The sequence below is a fragment of the Jaculus jaculus genome, chromosome 5, assembly GCF_020740685.1.
Source record: "Jaculus jaculus isolate mJacJac1 chromosome 5, mJacJac1.mat.Y.cur, whole genome shotgun sequence".
Lineage (NCBI taxonomy): Eukaryota > Metazoa > Chordata > Mammalia > Rodentia > Dipodidae > Jaculus > Jaculus jaculus.
This window is the reverse complement of record NC_059106.1, coordinates 88,757,531-88,778,866: the sequence shown is the minus strand read 5'-3', so window position 1 is coordinate 88,778,866 and position 21,336 is coordinate 88,757,531. Positions and strand designations below refer to the sequence as shown.

Here is a 21,336-nt window from a genome sequence, read left to right as displayed (position 1 = left end):
TGTAAGTTCAAGGCCCACCTAGGCTATGTAGTGAATTGTAGGACAGCCTGGGCTATATAATGAGACCCGATATATCAAAAAGAAGGAAGGGAGGGATGTTGTGAATATGCAACAATGTAATATAGTAATTAAGAACTAGAAAAGCTGGGTTCAAGCACAACTGCAAGTATAAGATCTCTCAACAGTTTATCCCACTTTTTGAGTCTGTTTTCTTGTCTGGAAAATGAAATGTTTAATCCATCTATAGATCCAGAAATCTATCACTCTGAGATGTGGCCAAAACCCCATTGAGCAAGTAAATACCAAAGGTAGAACTAGGACCTTAATCATCTTCCTCCAGTCAATGTGGTGAACATATGTAACAGAAATTTGCATTTTGAGTATATAGTTTATCATTCCATATAATCCATATAATTCCATTTTTTCAGTTAATAAATTGTTTAGTATATTATAAACTCTAGTGATTATTAACTGGTACTATGCTTTATAAAGTATAAATCGGTGTGGGTTTTTTGTAAATGTTTCTAATAGACTTAATTCAGTCCCTAGGAAGAAACCAATTCCTCAGTCATAAATAACTGATCCTGTTCATTTAAAAAAGTGTTTGTTTTCAGTGTAGTTGGTTACCTATTGGTGTAATAAAATGTATCCTCAAGGTGGGATTTAGTTGACTATTGGGCTAATATTAAGAACATGAAGTTGGGTGTGGTGGCACATGCCTTTAATCCCAGCACTTGGGAGGCAGAGGTAGGAGGACTGCCATGAGTTCAAGGCCACCCTGAGACTACAGAGTGAGTTCCAGGCCAGCCTTACTAAAGCAAGGCCCTACCTTGAAAAACAAACAAACAAACAGCTTGAAAACCATGGTTCCCATTATTCAGGCATTAGACTTGCTTTACAGATAGAGCAGTGACTTCATTGAGTCTCTAGAAAGCAGCAGCCTGTCTGTCTTTTAGCTCTCTCTCTCCCACTTCCCAAAATCTTACCTATCCTACATTTTAACACCTGTTCTCCCCCCCACCCCACCCACCCCACTCCCTTTAGGCTATCCGACTCTCCTTAGAACAAGCCTTGCCTCCAGAGCCAAAGGAAGAAAATGCTGAACCTGTGAGCAAACTGCGGATCCGGACCCCCAGTGGCGAGTTCTTGGAGAGACGCTTCCTGGCCAGCAATAAGCTCCAGATTGTCTTTGATTTTGTAGCTTCCAAAGGATTTCCATGGGATGAGTTCAAGTTACTGAGCACCTTTCCTAGGAGAGATGTAAGTTCCCATCTCCATCTTAGAAAGTGTTTCCATATTATTAGGGTAGGGGGGAAAAAAAGTAGTCAATGAAAAGTCAAATGGTAGAGGCTACTTTGTAAGGTACCCAGAAGTTCTCTTATGTTCTGTGTACCATTGTCTTTTCGTCTTTGGGGAACATCTGGCTTTCCAGCCAGCAGAACTGATGCTGTTCTTCCTCAATACTATGTAGCTGAATCCCCTATCCTGACATTCAGACAGGTTTTCATAAGACCTCATCTTTGTATGCCTCAGAGTATTCTGAAAGAATTGTGTACTTAACAGCTTAATAAACCATTCAGGGTCAACATTATACACTCACTAAGAATATTTTATGAAAAAAAAACAATATGTTATGCTAAGCAAAGAATGCTTTATGATTTGATAGACTTACTAGCCTGGGAAATCAGGGATATTCATTGTATATTTGATATTCATAGTATTCTGGAGCAAAGTAGAGATAGAGATTTATAGTTAGATGGATTGCTGATTAAGCGGTTGTGTATAGGAAATATTGACTGTCATCTCCATAGTGGTAACTGAGAGATTGTATTTAATCTTATTTCACATCCCACATTAATTAGCAACCTAAATGAAGACCTTATTTATTCTTTTTTTTACTTTTTATTTAGGTAGGCAGGTGCCACCATGTCTGACAGTTATAGTCAAATTAAACTGAGTGCACATAAGCAATGTGTTCTAGCCACTAACAAAAATCCTCACTGGCCAGGTACAATGGCCCATGCCTGTAGTCCAAGCTATTCAGGAGGCTGAAGCAGGAGGATCACTTGAGTCCAGAAATTCTGGGCTGTCATGAACTATGCCTATGCCAATCAGGTGTCTTCACTAAGATAAGCATCATTGTGGTAACCTCCCAGGAGTGAGTGGAAGACCAGCAGGTGGGTAAACCGACCCAAGTCAGAAATGAAGTAGGTCAAAATTCCTGTGCTGATCAGTAGTGGGGTCATGTTTGTGAATAGCCACTGCACTCTGGCCTGAGTAACACAGTGAGGCCCTATCTTTAAAAAGAGAAAGAAAAAAATAATAAAAAGCACACTGCATTTTTAGAGGTATCAGCCTAACACAAGAATAACTAAATGGTCCTACTCAACTGTGCACTTAAACTACCACTGAAATGAGAAGCCTGAAGGATCATGTCTAGAACACAAGGCTAATAGGAAGGAGAAGGAACTGGAGATCATGACATCTGAGAAAATACCTGCTGAAGAAGGAAAAGCTATGGAGACACCGAGTGCTATCTTCATCCAACTGGAAGGCTTGCCATTAAAAGTGGCAGAGGGGAGGATCTAACTTTGAAAGGCTCCAAGAGCAGAACTGGGACCAATAAGTTAAAAGTTAGTGGAGGCAATTTAGCCAAAGAAAGCATTTCTAAGAAAGGAATATTGGATGTTGTGAAGTAGTAATTTCCCTACTTTTAGAGATGACAAGAACTCCTCTGATGGGATAGGACTAGTTCAGTTCTAAGGTACATAACTCCTAATATTCTTTGATTTGCTTGTGACTTCATATAACAAAAATCAAGAATTTCATTAAGGCTTGTCCAAGTCCCTCACATTGGTTGTCAGATTTGCAAGACAGAAACCAGTTATATATTTTTAGCCCATCAAGCAGCAACATATCTCTGGGTAACACAAGGATTCCTCCTACTTATGTCTAAATCACGAAAGTTATAAGAGCTACTCAGTGGTAGCCAGTGGTTTTTCTCTCACTGGCCCCACTGACTACTCCAAGAGCTGCTTTATTCACATATAAAGCTACTGTAAATTTTGTCAGTGATGGGCTGGAGAGGTGGCTCAGTGGTTAAGGCACTTGCCTGCAAAGCCTAATGACCCGGATGACCCAGGTTCAATTCACCAGTACCCACATAAAGTCAGATGCACAAAGTGGTGCATGGGTCTGGAGTTCAATTGCAGTGGCTAGAGACCCATTCTTTCTTTACCCTTCCCTCCCTCCCTCCTTCCCCCCCCTCTCTCTCTGTGTCTTTTAAATAAATAAAAATATTTTAAAGATTTTTTTTGTCAGTGAATAACTATAAAGAGAAGAGGACACTACACTTTCAAAAGGTTCCAGATCAGGCTGGAGAGAAGGCATACGGGTTAAGGCGCTTGCCTGAGAAGCCTAAGGACCCATGTTCAACTTCCCAGATCCCATGTAAGCCAGGCACACAAGGTGATGCATGTGTAAGGTCACACATGAGCACAAAATAAAGCACACATCTGGAGTTCATTTGGAGTGGATGGAGCCAGGTCTCTCTCACGCATGCGCACGCTCACACACATGCCCTCTCCCCCTGCCATAAAAAAAAAAAAAAAAGGTTCTAGATCATACTGGTTTTCATACTTTATATCTGTGATGAGCTTTTCAGTTTCAAGAATTATAAAACTTGGAGGATAAATTGCTCCTTTCTAATATATGATTTTTTAGTCACTCTCCTTCTGGGCCTGATCTACAGAATGAAAGTACTAGAAGAAATAGCCTAAGAACTTTCCAGGCATTTAAAATAAAGCTATTGGGCTGAGGAGTTGGCTCCGCAGTTAAAGGCACTTGCTTGCAAAGCCTAGCAGCTTGGGTTCTATTCCCCAATACCCACATAGAGCCAGATGCACAAAATGGTGCATGCATCTGAAGTCCATTTGCAGTGGCAGGAGGCCCTGATGCATCCATTCCCCCTCCCTACTCTCTCCCCCCCTCTTTCCTTGCAAATAAATTAAATCTTTAATCAAACAAGCATAATGGCACATGCTTATAAAAATTTAATAAAATAAAACTTCTTTCAAGTTAATTTTTTTTTATTTATTTATTTGAGAGCGACAGACACAGAGAAAAAGACAGATAGAGGGAGAGAGAAAGAGAATGGGCGCGCCAGGGCTTCCAGCCTCTGCAAACGAACTCCAGACGCGTGCGCCCCCTTGTGCATCTGGCTAACGTGGGACCTGGGGAACCGAGCCTTGAACCGGGGTCCTTAGGCTTCACAGGCAAGCACTTAACCACTAAGCCATCTCTCCAGCCCTCAAGTTAATTTTTAAAGCTAATTTTTGACAGGTTATGGGAGAGGATTTTTTTTAAAAGGAGTTAGGCTTTCTCTTCAGCATTAACAACATCTTCCCACAGTGTCAAGATGTAGACTAAAGCTTATTTTTTCTCAGAAGTAGGGTGACCAACATGAAATGCAGAAGGTTCTTTGGCCTGCTCCCTGCCTTCTGGAGCTTACTGGCTAGGTTTTCAGGCCTTGCGATGTACGCTGTTGTGTTAGTATGGACTAGCCTTAATTGGAAAGCTCATCAGTTAGTCTTGGAGAAGATTAACTCCTTATTTAGCTCTACATCACTTGTCTTTTGTTTTACTATTCGATCAGTTTCTTCACCCAATGGATCTTTTACACCTAATTCCATTTTTATTTCCCGTCCCATTCCAAGACCAATTTATATCTAGTTTGGCCCAGTTTCAACAAGAAAATGTTGAACCAGAGGTCCTTGGTCAAATTGAAAATCAGAGTGATTTTTTCCAAAACTCCAGTGCAGACCTCTTTAGGATGATTTTAAAATTCTTTATAATATGGTCCATTACTACCTTTTCCACTGTATACCTTGCCTCTCAGAGATTACTTATTTCCATCAGTAGGACATAGAAGATTGTTCACTATTCACTAAAGGAATAGAAACTCAAGGGCCTCTATGTTTTTGTGTATTCACTTAATTCTTTGAATATCCACCCTCCCCACTGTTTCTGGCCTGTCTGATCACATCTCTTAATGCAGAGCTCAAATGTCAGCCTCTCTGTGAACCCTCTTTCTTCTCACAAACTTCCTATCATTGCAATTTTACATTCCTTTCTCTCACAGTACTTGTCTTACTGTTCTATGATGATTTACAGAGGCAGTCCTTATCATGTTCAGATTTGTCTGCCCTGCAGTTTTCTCTTTGGTATTTCATATATGAGCATTCAGTACCTGTTGTCATATGTTGTTAACCTCAGGTTCCCCTAAATCTGTGGTTCCACAGTGAACTACCGAAACTATTCCAAATGTGAATGATGCCCTAGCCCCACCCAGATTCCAATCCTAAACCCAGGAAGCCCAGGACTTTGGGTCTCTGTGAGCCACTGGTGGGGAGAATTTATAGTATTTCATCCTTCTCTGAATGCTCTTTCACGTCTAATGACTAGTGTTTTTGCAAGGCTGTTCTGTAATAGCCATCTGTGTCTGCAAGGATTAGGATTCAATTTGTGAAAGTCATCTTAAATTACAGCCAAACTAAGGGTTGTTAAAAAGCACATCTTAAGACCTTGCCTCCTTAATAACAAATAATATAAGACTTAACTATGGGAGTCATATTGTGTCTTCCACCTTTTCTGCACAAACCAAAGTCTGGATTCTCACCAGAGGACCTATTAAATGTTCTTCTGTGTTGGTGGTTACCCCTCCCCCACCAACCAAAACATTACTTCATGTTAGGATTTCCCAGCTGTCCAACTATTTACTGAATGTCTGCTGGCTATTGTACTCCACTGAACTGAGCACTGTGGGATAACCAGCATAGCAGCAGGCACAGACCTTCCCCAGAAAAACTGATTGTCAAATGGGTTTTAAAGTCTGTTTTGATTTGTTTCCATTTCTTTAATAAAAGTAACCAAGAAAAGGACTATATTTACTAACAGAATTTAGGTCTTGCAAATGTTAGAGCCACACAGACATCAGTGGCCCATTTGCCTGAGTCCTGAAAGCTAAGTGATAACACTAATGCCACTATTGTTTACCCTAATTTACCCTATAGAGCTATCGAAATTTCCCCCCAAAAAACTACCATTCATGCTACTTGGTGTGAGGTTATCAACAATACCTAACATCCCCTTTTATGTCCCCTCCAGTTTTTTTTCTTTCCTTCCTTTCCCATCATCCTTCAAATCCTGTTTTGCCCTTGTTGTCTTCTTCCCTCTCTTTCTGCTCTTCCCTCCTTATTTGATTATCCTATCATTCTTTTTTTTTTTTAATTTTTATTAACATTTTCCATGATTATAAAATATATCCCATGGTAATTCCCTCCCTCCCCACACCCACACTTTCCCATTTGAAATTCCATTCTCCATCATATTACCTCCCCATTACAATCATTGTAATTACATATATACAATATCAACCTATTAAGTATCCTCCTCTCTTCCTTTCTCTACCCTTTATGTCTCCCTTTTAACTTACTGGCCTCTGCTACTAAGTATTTTCATTCTCACGCAGAAGCCCAGTCATCTGTAGCTAGGATCCACATATGAGAGAGAACATGTGGCGCTTGGCTTTCTGGGTCTGGGTTACCTCACTTAGTATAATACTTTCCAGGTCCATCCATTTTTCTGCAAATTTCATAACTTCATTTTTCTTTACCGCTGAGTAGAACTCCATTGTATAAATGTGCCACATCTTCATTATCCACTCATCTGTTGAGGGACATCTAGGCTGGTTCCATTTCCCAGCTATTATAAATTGAGCAGCAATAAACATGGTTGAGCACGTACTTCTAAGGAAATGAGATGAGTCCTTTGGATATATGCCTAGGAGTGCTATAGCTGGGTCATATGGTAGATCAATCTCTAGCTGGTTTAGGAACCTCCACACTGTTTTCCACAATGGCTGGACCAGATTGCATTCCCACCAGCAGTGCAGAAGGGTTCCTTTTTTCCCACATCCCCGCCAACATTTATGATCATTTGTCTTCATGATGGTGGCCAATCTGACAGGAGTGAGATGGAATCTCAATGTAGTTTTAATCTGCATTTCCCTGATGACTAGTGACGTAGAACATTTTTTTAGATGCTTATATGCCATTTGTATTTCTTCCTTTGAGAACTCTGTATTTAGCTCCATAGACCATTTTTTGATTGGCTTGTTTGATTCCTTATTATTTAACTTTTTGAGTTCTTTGTATATCCTAGATATTAATCCTTTATCAGATATATAGCTGGCAAAGATTTTTTCCCATTCTGTAGGTTGCCTCTTTGCTTTTTTCACTGTGTCCTTTGTGGTGCACAATCTTTGTAATTTCATTAGGTCCCAGTGGTTAATCTGTGGTTTTATTGCCTGAGCAATTGGGGTTGTATTCAGAAAGTCTTTGCCAAGACCAATATGTTGAAGGGTTTCCCCTACTTTTTTCTCCAGCAGTTTCAGAGTTTCTGGTCTGATGTTAAGGTCTTTAATCCATTTGGACTTAATTCTTGTGCATGGCGAGAGAGAAGAATCTATTTTCATCCTTCTGCAGATATATATCCAGTTTTCAAAACACCATTTGCTGAAGAGGCTGTCTGTTCTCCAATGAGTATTTTTGGCATTTTTATCAAATATCAGGTGGCTATAGCTACTTGGGCTTACATCTGGGTCCTCTATTCTGTTCCACTGATCTACATGTCTGTTTTTGTGCCAGTGCCATGCTGTTTTTGTTACTATGGCTCTGATTATCCTACCATTCTTGAGCCTCCTGTCTTCTCTTTTTCTTCTTTTGTCAACTCTTACTCATCAGGAGTTCTGGGCTAGAGAGATGACTTAGTGGTTAAGGCACTTGCCTACAAAGCCTAAGAACCCATGTTCTACTCTCCAGATCCCATGTTAGCCACATGCACAAACGTGAGACAAGGCTGCACATGCCCACTACATGGCACAAGCATCTAGAGTTCGATTTCAGGGTCTGAGGCCCTGGCATGCCGATTCTCTCTCTCTCTCTCCTGCTCCCTCAAATAAATAAATAAATAGAGGAGTTCTACCTGCAAATAGAGAGTGAGTTTTTATTTAGAAAATGACTAGAGAAGAGATGGAGGGATGGCTTAGTGGTTAAGGTGTTTGTTTGCCTGCAAAGCCAAAGGACCCAGGTTCGATTCCCCAGGACCCATGTTAGCCAGAATGCAGGGTTGCATGCATATGGAGTTTGTTTGCAGTGGCTGGAAGCCCTGGCATGCCCATTCATTCTCTCCTTCCCCCTCTTTTTTCTGCCAAATAAATAAATAAAAATAAAATAAATTTTACAAAAGGAAATGACTAGAGAATTCTAGGAAAGGAAGATGAGGAATGGCAAGTGAGCTTCATGTTTTGTGGCCCATGTGCTGTCAAAAGACATAATTACAACAAATTCATTTATAAATCTAAAGAACTTTTATGTGTTAGTCTTGAGAGCTCCATTGAGACTTAACATAAAGTGGGAATGAAGCCGGGTATGGTTGTGCATGCCTTTAATCCCAGCATTTGGGAGGCAGAGGTAAGAAAATCACCATGAGTCCATCCTGAGACTACATAGTGAATTCCAGGTCACACTGAGCCAGTGTGAGACCCTACCTTGGAAAACCAAAATAAATAAAAAATAAAGTGGGAATGAAGAAAAACAATAGAAGAAAAAACATTGCATAACTAGGTTACTTTTTTTTTTTTTTTGAGGCAGAGTCTTGCTCTAGTTCAGGCTGACCTGAAATTCAGTACGGAGTCTCAGGGTGGCCTCAAACTCACAGTGATCCTCATACCCCTGCCTCCCGAGTGCTGGGATTAAAGGCGTGTGCCACCGTGCCCGGCTTTTTTTTTTTTTTTAATATCAGAGTTAAAGCAGAGGGGACTTGTTAGCCTGATTTAGGTAGATTAAAATCTCCTTTTTTCAAAGAAAGCATGTTTTCAGCACTATTGGCTTCCTTAGAAATTTAGACTAGGGGGTATTTATCATGAGTAATTCCACTTCGGTTTATTGTAGGTCTCTAAGGGTACTACGGGCCTGAAGAGATGGCTTAGCAATTAAGGTGTTTGCCTGCAAAGCCTAAGGACCCAGGTTCGATTCCCTAGTACCCACGTAAGCCAAATGCACAAGGTGGCACATGTACCTGGAGTGCGTTTGCAGTGGATAAAGGCCCTGGTACATCCATTCTCATTCTATCTCTCTCTCTTCCTCTCTCTCTCCCTCCCTCCCTCTCCCTTAAATAAATAAATAAATAGTTTTAAAAGGGTACTATGCAAGAGTTCATTCCAAAGTAATGACCTCCTCTAACTTTTTTTAACAATCATCCTCTTTGGTTAGGCCCTCTCCTATGTGAGAAGACAACCAAACTTAAAGCATTAGCATTACTCTCAGTTACCATTATTGTGTTTCCAGTTTCAACGTATCATTCATAGATTATAGCAACTTCCTGAAAACACTTTTTTTATATCAGTCCTAGAAAGACCATTTAATGTTATATGGATTACCAAATTCAAACATTTAAAACTTTAGAGAGCCAGATGTGGTGGCACACACCTTTAATCCCAGCACTTGGAAGGCAAAGGCAAGATTGCTGTGAGTTTGAGGCCACCCAGGTCAGCCTGAGCTATAGTGAGACCCTACCTCAAAAACAAAAAAAAAACTTAAAGAGTATATAGCATACTACAGAAACTACTGCTATCTTATAAAGAAAATACCAAAAATTTGGAATATGCTTCTTACCAAGGATCCCCATGAATCAAGCCAAGTCAGATTGAATAGGTCAAGGATGGAGGCAGATAAAGACTATACTTATTTTAACCAAGTAGCTCATTAACCAAGTAGCTCATTAATTTTTGTAACTAAGTCTGATATATTTATCCATATTAAAAAAGAACTGTTAGTAACCACAGATTCCTCCCTCTTTGATAGTAGGTCACAGTTCTACTACCTAGCAACTCACAACTGAGTTAAAGTAAGAGCAAGAGCAAGTAACTGTAGAATTCTTACTATAAAATAACCAGTAGTTCCATGTGAATAACGATTTTGTAATTTCACCAAAGTTACTGCTAGGTAAATTAGAAGATCTCCCAACTCATATAAAGATCAGTGATCCAGAGACCCAGAGGCCCCCAACACCTCATCACTGAAGCAGACCAAAAATGAACCCAACATGGCTCAGGGAAATTTTGTGGAAGAGGGGGCGGAAAGAATGTTGGGTCATGTTATGCAGAGACATTTATCCCACCCATAACTGTGGGCTAACTCCACAATGCATGACCCATATATCTCAACCAGAAGGGGCCAAGGGGAGGACATAGGTTACAGATGAGCCTAATAAAGGTACTAAACTGACTGAATTTGCTGAATACAAAACTAATTAATAAAAAAATTAATTGGGAGCTGGGCGTGGTGGCGCATGCCTTTAATCCCAGCACTTGGGAGGCAGAGGTAGGAGAATCACTGTGAGTTCAAAGTCACCCTGAGACTACATAGTGAATTCCAGGTCAGCCCGAGCTAGAGTGAGACCCTACCTAAAAAAAAAAAAAAAAAAAAAAAAAAAAAAAAAAAAAGGTTGGGGTTTGGGTTTGGGTTTGGGTTTGGGTTTGGGTTTGGGTTTGGGTTTGGGTTTGGGTTTGGGTTTGGGGCTGGAGGGATGGCTTAGCAGTTAAGGTGTTTGCCTACCAAGCCAAAAGGCCTATGTTAGCCAGATGCACAAGGGGCACACAACTTACAGTGGCTAGAGGCCCTGGTGCGCCCATTCTGTCTCTTGCTCTTTCTCTGTCAAATAAATAAATAAATATATAAAAATAAAATATTTAAAGATTTGTGTTTAACATAATAGATTGCAAACTCCATCAAATTACCTATGGACTCTATTGAGTATGATATCCTAACTCTGGCATTATGCTGCCAAGTGAAAGATACAGGCATAAACAAGTAAAAATTTAGGGCTAGAGAGATGGCTTAGCAGTTAAAGCACTTGCCTGCAAAACCAAAGGACCCAGGTTCTATTCTCTAGGACCCACATAAAGCCAGATGCATGCATCTGGAGTTTGTTGGGGGGAAAAAAATGAAAATTGAAAAAAAAAATAACAAGTTTTATTCCAAAATCTTGAGTAAAGCAGTTCACAGCATGAAGTTGTCAACTTTTCATCTTGATTTGCCATTTGAATACCTCTGATTATGGATGTGCATTTTGGTGAACTCTTATTTTTTGGCTACTTACTAGGCAAGAGACATGTACCTTAAAATTTATAGAGAATTACTCAGGTTCAGCTTATCAGTGTTTCAGGAATACAACAATTCTTATTTGTAGAGGGTTATAACCAGGTGTTAGAAGAAACTAAAATAATCCTGGATCCAATCCACTACAGATAGATAATAAAACTTCAAGGGTGTTGGGATCAACAATTAAAAGCTCTTGTTTGCAAGCATGCTGGCCTGGGTTTGAGTCCCCAGCACCCATGTAAAGCCAGATACAAAGTACCATATGCATCTGTAATCTCAACCCACCTGAGGCAATAATTTGGAAGCTAGACTACTGGTGCATAGACAAGCTATATCAAGCAAGGTAGAAGAAGAAAACAAGTACCCTAGGGATATCCTCAAACTTCTATGTGTGTGTTGTAACCTGTACAACTCATAAGAAAAAAATTAAAAAACAGTTAATAGGGTTAGAGTCTAATAATAGTATATTTACAGTTTTTTTTTTCTGCAAGGTATTCTTTCTTACCACAGCCACCCATCCTCCTCATTTCCACCAAAGGTAATCTTAAGTCTAATTTGTTTTAAGTTTAGTCTCATAACCTTGATCTGATCATTTACATAAGCAAGAAATAACAGTTGATCATGTAGCCTTTAATTTTTTTTTATTAACAACTTCCATGATTTTAAAAAATATCCCATGGTAATGCCCTCCCTTCCCCCACTTTCCCCTTTAAAACTCCATTCTCCATCATATCTTCAACCCCTGTCTATCATTCTCTCTTTTACTTTGATGTTACAATCTTTTCCTCCTCTTATGTTGGTCTTGTGTAGGTAGTGTCAGGCACTGTGAGGTCATGGATATCCAGGCCATTTTGTGTCTGGGGGGAGCATGTTGTAAGGAGTCCTACCCTTCCTTTGGCTCTTACATTCTTTCTACCACCTCTTCAGCAATAGACCCCAAGCCTTGGAAGTTGTGATAGAGATATTTCAATGCTGAGCACTCCTCTTTCACTTCTTCTCAGTACTTTGGTGCCTTCTGAGTCATCCCAAGGTCACTGCCATCTGAAAAGAGAAGGTTCTCTACCAAAAGTGTGAGTAGCATTAATATAAGGGTATGAACATTAAGAGAAGTGCTTACTGGGCAGTTTGATAAACATAGTATATACATTTAACCAGATAGCAGCAGGCGTTACACCCCTAGGGCTCATGATTACCCCTGTTTTAAGTTTTCAGTATCAGGGATGTATTCCCTCCCATGGAACAGGCTTCCAGTCCAGTTAGAGGGTAGCTGGTTTCTACCATGACAGATGTGCCACTATTGTTCCTGTTGGCTCATTTGCTCGGGCTGGCCAAATATAAGGCTTGCAGTGTCCACTGTTGAGTATCTTCACTGGTGATTTCTCTTTCTCCCATTGAACTACATGCAAAATGGCTTCTTCCAGCATTCTGTCAGCTGGTCTACATAGAGGAGGTTATCACCTCAGTTCCAGCAGAATTTCTCAGTGGCCTTGCAGCTCAAGTATGTGGAGTCTTCAGCAATAGAGTCTTACTTACATCTATTCCTGGTAGGAAACCAAGGGCCTCGGCAATGGCCTATAATGTTTTGGGGACATCAGGGAACTCCCTGGCCAACAACTCATTGGAAGTTATCCAATCCCTGGCACTGAAAATTTTCTAGCAACAATCTACTGCTCCTGAGTGTTCCATTGTCCAAAAAATTAGGGTTTTGTATGACTTATTTATATCCTCTTAGATTTTGATTAGCCCTTCCTCCACTTTTCCTTTACTCAGTCTCTTCCCCTGACCTCACTTTGGGCCTTTTCACCCCCATTGAGCTATTCTACTTACATATATGCAATACCATCCTACTAAGTACCCCTCTCTTCCTTTCTCTTCCCTTTATATCTCTTTTGTAGTTTACTGGCCTTTGCTACTGAGTTTTCTTCATACTCACAAAGAAGTCAAAGCCTTTAATTTGTATTGACAATTTTTATGCATGTATATGATGTAATTTGATCATAACCCTGTTTTCTTGACCCCTCCCCAAAACCCTAGCCCCCTTCCACTGAACTCCTTCTTGATCTCAACTAGTCCCTCTTGTATTTTGATGTGTTCTTTTTTTGTTGTATGTGTGTTTGTATGTGACCCACTGACTTTAATTATTTTTGTTGCATTAGCATGGATGGAGGATTATATGCCAAAACATATGTAACATACCAGTGGCTATACTATGCCAGAAGAAGGTCTCCTAGTCCCCCAGGAATCATTACCAGGTGCTCCTCAGGGATGGGGGCCTCATGCCATCCTCCATCATCTATGATGGCCCAATATTGTCCAGGTCTTATGCAGGTAATAAAGTAAAACTTTTCCCTAAATCTAGAAAATAAAACATGAAATAACCATCAATATTCCAGGATTAGGCATGGGCTACTAAAGGATCCATAGTCATTAAGACTTGTGTAATTAATGCTTGTTCTCCTTGATCTTGATTAGTGCATTCACAAACCCTTTAGTTTCTTCCTTATAGTTCTAAAAACTCTTAGCACTCTAATGGTATGATCTTAAAACTATCATAAACCTATAGGTTTTGTCAGAGTCCTTTCCATGAATCTCCTTTAAAAACATTACTTTAGTAATATAATTGCTACCAAAAGCTTTCAGAAAAAAAAAAAATCAGAGTAAAGTAGTTAACTGCGAACAACAGTACTTACAATGGCCATTGTCATTGACTGATGCAAGTTCTCTACAGTGAAGTTGTATCTCATAAGGAAAGATGGTTATTTCTGTGATACGTAACATTTAAATGTAATGACTGAAATTTTGACTGCATTCAGAGTTCTAGACTTATCTCACAATTTCTGGAAGGCATAATAGTATAACATATCCATATAATTCAAACAGTAAATATTATTTCTTACTTGACAGTTCTTCCCATTTAACTTTTTTTCGAGTTAGGGTCTCACTGTACCTCAGGCTGACGTGAAATTCACTATGGAGTCTCAGGGTGGCCTCAAACTCTCGGTGATCCTTCTACCTCTGCCTCCCAAGTGCTGGGATTGAAGGCTTGCGCCACCATGCCTGGCTTGCATTTGACATTTTTTAAAGTTAATTACTTTAATGACTTTTCAGGTTCTGTGACTTGTTATAGGGTTACTCTGGAATGTCCCAAAGTTCATTTGAGGGCAAAACAACCTAATTTAGGTTTTGATTTTGGAAGTTTGTCAAAAATCCCAAGTTTTTCAAATCAGGGTACAGGTCAATGTGGGATAACATTCATGTAACTAAAGTGATAATTAGGAAACTTCAAAATGAGGTACATACAAAAGTTACTTAGTTGTAGATAAAACCTTGGGTTTTTAAAACTTACTTTATTTATTTATTTATTTGCAAGCAGAGAGAGAAAGAGTGGGGGTCAGGGCCTCTTGCCACTGCACATGAACTTTACATGCACACACCACTTGGTGCTTCTGGTTTCACATTGGTACTGGGAAATTGAACCTAGGCCATTAGGCTTTGCAAGCAAGTGCTTTTAACCACTGACCCATCTTTCCAGATCCAAACCTTGGATTCTTAATATAGAGGACTTCATTTTCATAAATAAATAAATAAAAACTACTAAGGACAAAATAACACATAAGCAAGTATCTTGGTAAAATGCTAAATCTGTTTCCTAATTGAGATGATTTCCTTTTTTAAAAAATATTTATTTATTTGTAAGCAAAGAGAGATAGAAGAGAGGCAAACAAAATGGGCACACCAAGGCCTCCAGCCACTACAAACAAACTCCAGATACATGTGCCATTTTATGCATCTGTAAGCCAATTTCCTAAAAGGTAGTTTCCTAAAAGCAGTTCAGCATTTCCTGTAAAAAGTAAATCAGTACTCTTAGCAAACTATATGGTTTCTTCAGAGAGAACCAAATTTTGCATCAGTAAGGGAATGTGTTTAAAAGAAGGAAAATTGGACCTGAGTCTTATGCAGACAGATATATGCTCACTGAGTGGAAGTAGCATGGAATAATTGGAGGTAAAAGATTTGGTAATTGGATTTGAATCTGGATCTCCCTCTATCACATATATACTATATGACATTAGGAGATTTACCTAGCCCTACTGAACTTTCATTTCTGCATCTCTGAAAGCAAAATTATCTCAGAGAGTTGAGGTACAATTAGTGTTTGGAAGCAGAATGTATATGAAGGGCAGTGAATTATTTCTCTATTAACAATGATGAATTTTGAGATGAGTGATATTTGAGACAAGAGCTCATTATGTAGCTAACACTAACCTCAAACTCTCAGAAACTCTTGCCTCAGCTTTCTTAGTGCTAAAATTAAGGCAATTGCCACAATGCCCAGCAGTGGTGGATATTCGTGTTAAAAATATTTAAATGTTCTTGCCCAGACTTAAAGTATCATTGGAATCTTAAGATCTCATATTTGAAAAAGATCACAGAGATATCATAGCTAATTTTGTCATTTTATACTTGGGAAGATCAACAGATAGTAAAATTAGGCACTTAAGTCACATGATAAATTATAAAAGCAGAATTGATACAGAAGCCCAAGGCGTGTGTGTGTGTGTGTGTGTGTGTGTGTGTGTGTGGTGAGTATGCACATATATGTGCCCATGCAGCACTCCATGCATTCACCTGTGGTAGAGTACACTCACCTATGATGGCCAGAGCAGAATGTCTGGTATCCCACTCCATTGCTCTCCACCTGTTTGTTTTCTGTTTTGTTTCTGTTTTTATTTATCTATTTATTTATTTGAGAGAGAGTGGGCACATCAGGGCCTCTAGCCACTGGAAATAAACCCCCAGACTCATGCACCACCTTGTGCATCTGGGCTTTACTTGGGTACTAGGGATTGGAACTGGGTGCTTTGGTTTGCAGGCAAGCACCTTAACTGCTAAGCCATCTCTCAAGCCCGGTTTTGTTTTTGTTGTTTTTATTTATTTATTTATTTTTATTTTAGAGAGAGAGAGAGAGACAGAGAAGAGAATTGGCACGGGGCTTCAGCCACTGCAGTTGAACTCCAGACTCTTGCGCCACCTAGTGGGCATGTGAGACCTTGTGCTTGCCTCACCTTTGTGCACCTGGCTAAGGTGGGATCTGGAGAGTAGAATATGGATCCTTAGGCTTTGTAGGCAAGCGCCTTAACCTCTACACCATCTCCAGCCCACCCTGTTTTGTTTTTTGATGGAGGATCTTACTGTAGCCCAGACTGACCTGGAACTCCCTTTGTAGTGCATGCTGGCCTCAAACTCATGCTGATCCTTATACTTCAGCCACTCAAGTATTGGGATTAAAGGTATGCATCACCATGCCTGGCTCTTACATCTGTTCTTATTTGATCTGGAGTCTTACTGATCCCAGAGCCTTCCATTGTTTGTTTGTTTTTCACAAGCTCTTGTAATTTTGGGGTCTCTGCTTCCCCATGGTACTGGGCTTACTGGCAGGCTCATGTGGCCATGCCACCTATATGGATCCTAGGGATCTAACTTGAGTGGTCTGTCAGGCCTTCATGCTTATAGAAGTACTCTTAACTGCTGAGCCATTTCTCTAACCCTAAAGCTTCTTTTTTAAGATTTCTGGCCTCTTTTTAAAATATGTTAGTAGATTTGTAGAGTTCTGATTTAAAATTGGTCATAGGACAAAGGACTAGAAAATCAACTTTAGAAACCACCTAGAAAATTCAATAAATTTTAATACTAAGCACAAATGTTTAAAGGATATTTTGTACTTCAATAGCTTTCATATGCCTTTAATATTGCAGTGGGGTTGACTTTCAGTTTATATTATGATAGACTTAATTTTAAAAGACAGAAGAAAATCTTTTTAATTAATTCATTTTTATAATTTCACATATTTATATTTGTATTATGGTCATATTCACTCCTACTGTCTCTTACTAATATCTTTCCCCACTGTTACCTGAGATAATTTTCTGAAATACAGATTTGATGCTGTCCTGCTGAAAAGCCTCCAGTAGTTTAGTGACCTACAGGAAAAAATTCAAACTCCTTATCAAGGTATACATAACTCACATTTTCATGCCAGCTCATTTCCTGCTTACTTCCCCACCAGTAAATCACAACAAATTTCTTGACTAAAAGAAACTAAGAGATCTTTTTTAGGTGTAAAATGTTTTGATAGTTACTAACTCCTCTTCTCAACTTTGGGAGGTAGAAAGTTCATTCACCAGATAAGAATGTAATACCTTGAGGTTAAATTATTTGCCTGAGAGCATATGTTCAGTTAAATGACCACTCAGGACCGTAGCTCAGAACTTTCTTTTTTTTTCTTTTGTTTTGTTACAACTTTTTTTGCTATCTTTTCTTTTTGTTCTTGTTTTTCTTTGTCTTTTTCACATCTTTTCAAATTTTATGCCAACATATATATTATGCATCTTAAGGAGTCCCATGTAATGTTTTGATATATGTATATATTGTGTATTTAAATCAGATTAAGCAAATCTATCTCTTCAAACATTTACCTTCATAATGATAATTTTCAAAATCCTTTCTTCTGGTTTCTTGAAGAATGCTGAATTTTATATGTACCCCACTGTGCAATAACACACCGAAAATTTCTTCTTCTTCCATCTAAATGTAACTTAATACTTGGTTGGCCAGACTTTACCACCCCTCTCTTCCTGGCTTCTACCATTCCACTTTCAGGTTAAAAGGTCAACTTCTTTATATCCCACATGTCCATTGCTTGTGTTTCTGTACCTGGCTTAGTTTATCTAACAAAATGATTTCTAGTTAGACCTATTTCATTCCTGAGAATGAAGGAAGGAGTATGGTCCATATCTTGAGTTAATGGATACATGGTTGTTTAAATCTTTCAGCTATTGTAAATAGTGCAGCAGTGAACATGAGAATATAGTTGCCTCTTTGACATGCTGATATCATTTCCTTTGGCTAGCTATCCATTAATGATATTTTTATGTCATGTGCTAGTTCTACTTTTTCAATTTTTTTGAGGAACCTCCATACTATTTACCATTATTGCTATACTAATCTACATTCCTACCAACATTGTGAAAGTCTACTTTATATGTTTTTGGATTAATTTAAGTGCAGAACACTTGAGTTTATAGATAAAAGTAATTTGGTTACAATTTTACCACTATTAAATTTAATAACAAAAAAAGAATAATACAGCATTTCCTTAGTCAGTTATGTGTGACATTCTAATCTGGTATAACAGTGGGTCCAATTAAAGAGAATAACTTCTTTTCTAACAATGTCATTATATATGTTTTCAGGTTTTTATTTTATTTACTAAATTGATTGTTTTCTAATTTGTAGATGTTATTAACTATAGTTACCATGTCCTGCAGTAGCTCTGTAAAACTTTTTCTCTGAACCAGATCTTTGTACCCATTACCAAAATCTCCCTTTCCCATTCCCTAATAGCCATGCCCTACATTACTAAATTAGCCTCAAAACTCATAATTTTGGGGTGTCTCTACTTTATTGTTGAAAGAATTGAAGAGATAAACTAGAGAGGGCAGGAATGGACTAAGAGTGAGAAGATCACTTTGTAGCTATGTAGCCTTAAAGAAGACAGATCCCACTAGTTCAACTGTAATTTCCTTCTCTATAAAATAGAAGAAATAAATTCTACTTTTCTCCCAAGACCAAAGCATTGCTTAGGTAATGTAATGGACATGAAAGTACTTTGTAAATGGTGAGGTTCTGTTCAGGTATGAAAGTAATGATGATAATCATGACTATTCTATGTGGGTATACCACTGCCTCAGTACCCATGATGTCATGTCTCCTGAGTTAGGTAAGAAATAAATTTGCCTATTTCCTTTGCCTTACACATAATAGATACTCAGTAAATGTCAGTCCTCTTGTTACCTTCATTATCTTTGTGATCTCATTCAATCTTGGTGCTTTAAATGTAGTTAGAACTCATATATCTATATCTATATATATATTTTTCCCTGAAATTTTCTCAAGATCCTCCTACATCTGCCTTCCTATTGCTGAGATTAAAGGCATGTGCCACCACACTTGGCTTTTCCTTGTATTAAGTAATGGTAACTTCATTCTTTTCATTCAAGCTGAAAACTTTAGAGTCATCCATGACTCCTCTTTCATTCACTTTTTTCAACCCAAGAATAATCAAAATCTGTTGGTTTTACTTGCATCATATACTGACAATCTGCTTCTCATTGCCTTCACAATCACACCCTTGCAAAAGCCACTATAACCACTTGTCCAAATTATTGTAATAAACCTGACTAGCCTATGTGTCTTTTTGGTATCTTAAAAAAAAAAAAAACACAGACAAAAATAGTGTTTGTGTGGTTTTGTGAAATAGCATATCATATCACTTTTGTCCCTATGGCTCCACATTCAGTCAAGGTGAAAAGCCTTTGATCTAAGTCCTTTGCATTTCTGTGACCTCTTCTGACCTCTCTTACCTGTCGTCTTTTCTTCCACCCTAAGTATCCTTTGTCAGCCAGTTGTGCCCTCTAGTGTTACCAGCTTCAAATATTGCAACACTTAGCCCTACAAGTGTTAACAGCTTTTTTTGTGAGCATAGAAAGTTGGTATTGCTCAGTGCTAAGGAATTCTGTCTGGTGTTGCACCTTCCAGGCAATAGCTAGTGTGACAGCTTTTGTGCAAGCCAAAGAAATTAGAATTCCTTAGCCGGGACCTGAGACCCTGGCCTTAAAGTCAAGGCAGCTCTCTGGAACACCTTTGGCAACCTGAGCCTGAACTTCCTCTTCTCTGGCTCCCTATAGCTATAGCCTTTTATTTTCCACTTTCTCTTGCCACTTCTCTGCTTCCACCACCATTCTTTCTTCAGCCCAGCTGCAATGCTCATTGCTTCTTTCTCAGCTGTCTGAGAGCTAGCTGCCTTCACTTTCCATAACAGGCAACTATGCCTGCCAGCAGCAGTCACTGCCACTACAACCTCTCTTTCACTGTCTTTGTTTTCACTGTTCTTGGTTTTGCTGCCTCTGCTGCTGCTTTCTTAATGGTATAATACCATTTCAGCCTGCACTTCTAAAAACACACAAGAGAAGACCACTCAAGAGAAGCCTTTTACTGGGCTTGATGTTACAATACCAGAGAGCTAGCTCTGGAGAGTGTTCCCCAGTGCTTCACTAAATGAGCCTGAGCAGCCCACTTGTATGTCCTGAAAAGGGGTGCTTGGGCCAATCACAGCCATTTGTTTTAGATCATTCACAGCTTTGCCTCTTCTTAAATTTTTTTAAAATTTTTTTAATTCATTTGAGAGCAACAGAGAAAGAGAGAGAGAGAGAATGAGAGAATAGGCACACCAGGGCCTCCAGCCACTGCAGACAAACTCCAGATGCATGTGCCACCTTGTGCATCTGGCTTACATGGGTACTGGAGAATCGAGCCTCAAACCAGGGTCCTTAGGCTTCACAGACAATTGCTTAACCATTAAGCCATCTCTCTGGCCCTTTGCCTCTTCTTAACATGAGTCACAACAGTCCTTTTGCTACATCACCTACCCTCTGGCCTAGGTAGAAATGATTGCAGAGTCATCTAGAATTCACTGAGGAATGCATTCATTTGTTCATTTATTTATTTATGTATATCCATTGTATATGGTACAAGGTTTCTTAAGGACATTTTCATATAAATAATGTACTTTGAGAATTTCATACACACATACTCGTTGAGGCTTTTGTTAGCAAAAGCTGTACTACAAATTGTTTCAAGCATCCCTAAGTGAGGTTGTATCTTCAAGAGCTAGAGCAGTCAGCTGTGATCATCACAGTTTTCTCAAGGTGTCTAAGGGGTCTTCCAGATGCCTGGTGCTGGCATAAGGATAGCCCAGCTAGCCATGCTGGTAGTTCTTTCATTCAAGGCAACCAGGGCAGCAAGGGAGAGTGTAGAAGCTGCTAGTTAGGGAGTCAGATTTCCCATTCCCCAACATGTATTTGTTTCATTACAGGATGAATATCAGATGAGTGCTTGCAACAGAAACTTAAAAGAATTTATCATTTCCACTATGAGTGATTTCAACAGTATTTAAGACCTGCCTGGTTCTGCCCCTCGAGTGGGTTCCCCTCATCATCATTACTTTTTGCCATATATATAGTAATTGACAAAATTGAAATTCTAACCTCCAAAG

The 21,336-nt window shown here is 39.1% G+C and overlaps 1 protein-coding gene across 1 annotated transcript in view; it reads left to right on the top strand.

Annotated features, from left to right (window-relative positions):
* Nucleotides 1-21,336, top strand: part of Faf1 (Fas associated factor 1) — a 419,279-nt gene that overhangs the window by 370,091 nt on the left and 27,852 nt on the right. Inside the window, exon 18 of the mRNA XM_004663235.3 lies at nucleotides 1,045-1,260. Within this exon, the coding sequence (XP_004663292.2) occupies nucleotides 1,045-1,260 (216 nt within the window). The remainder of the gene's footprint in view (nucleotides 1-1,044; nucleotides 1,261-21,336) is intronic.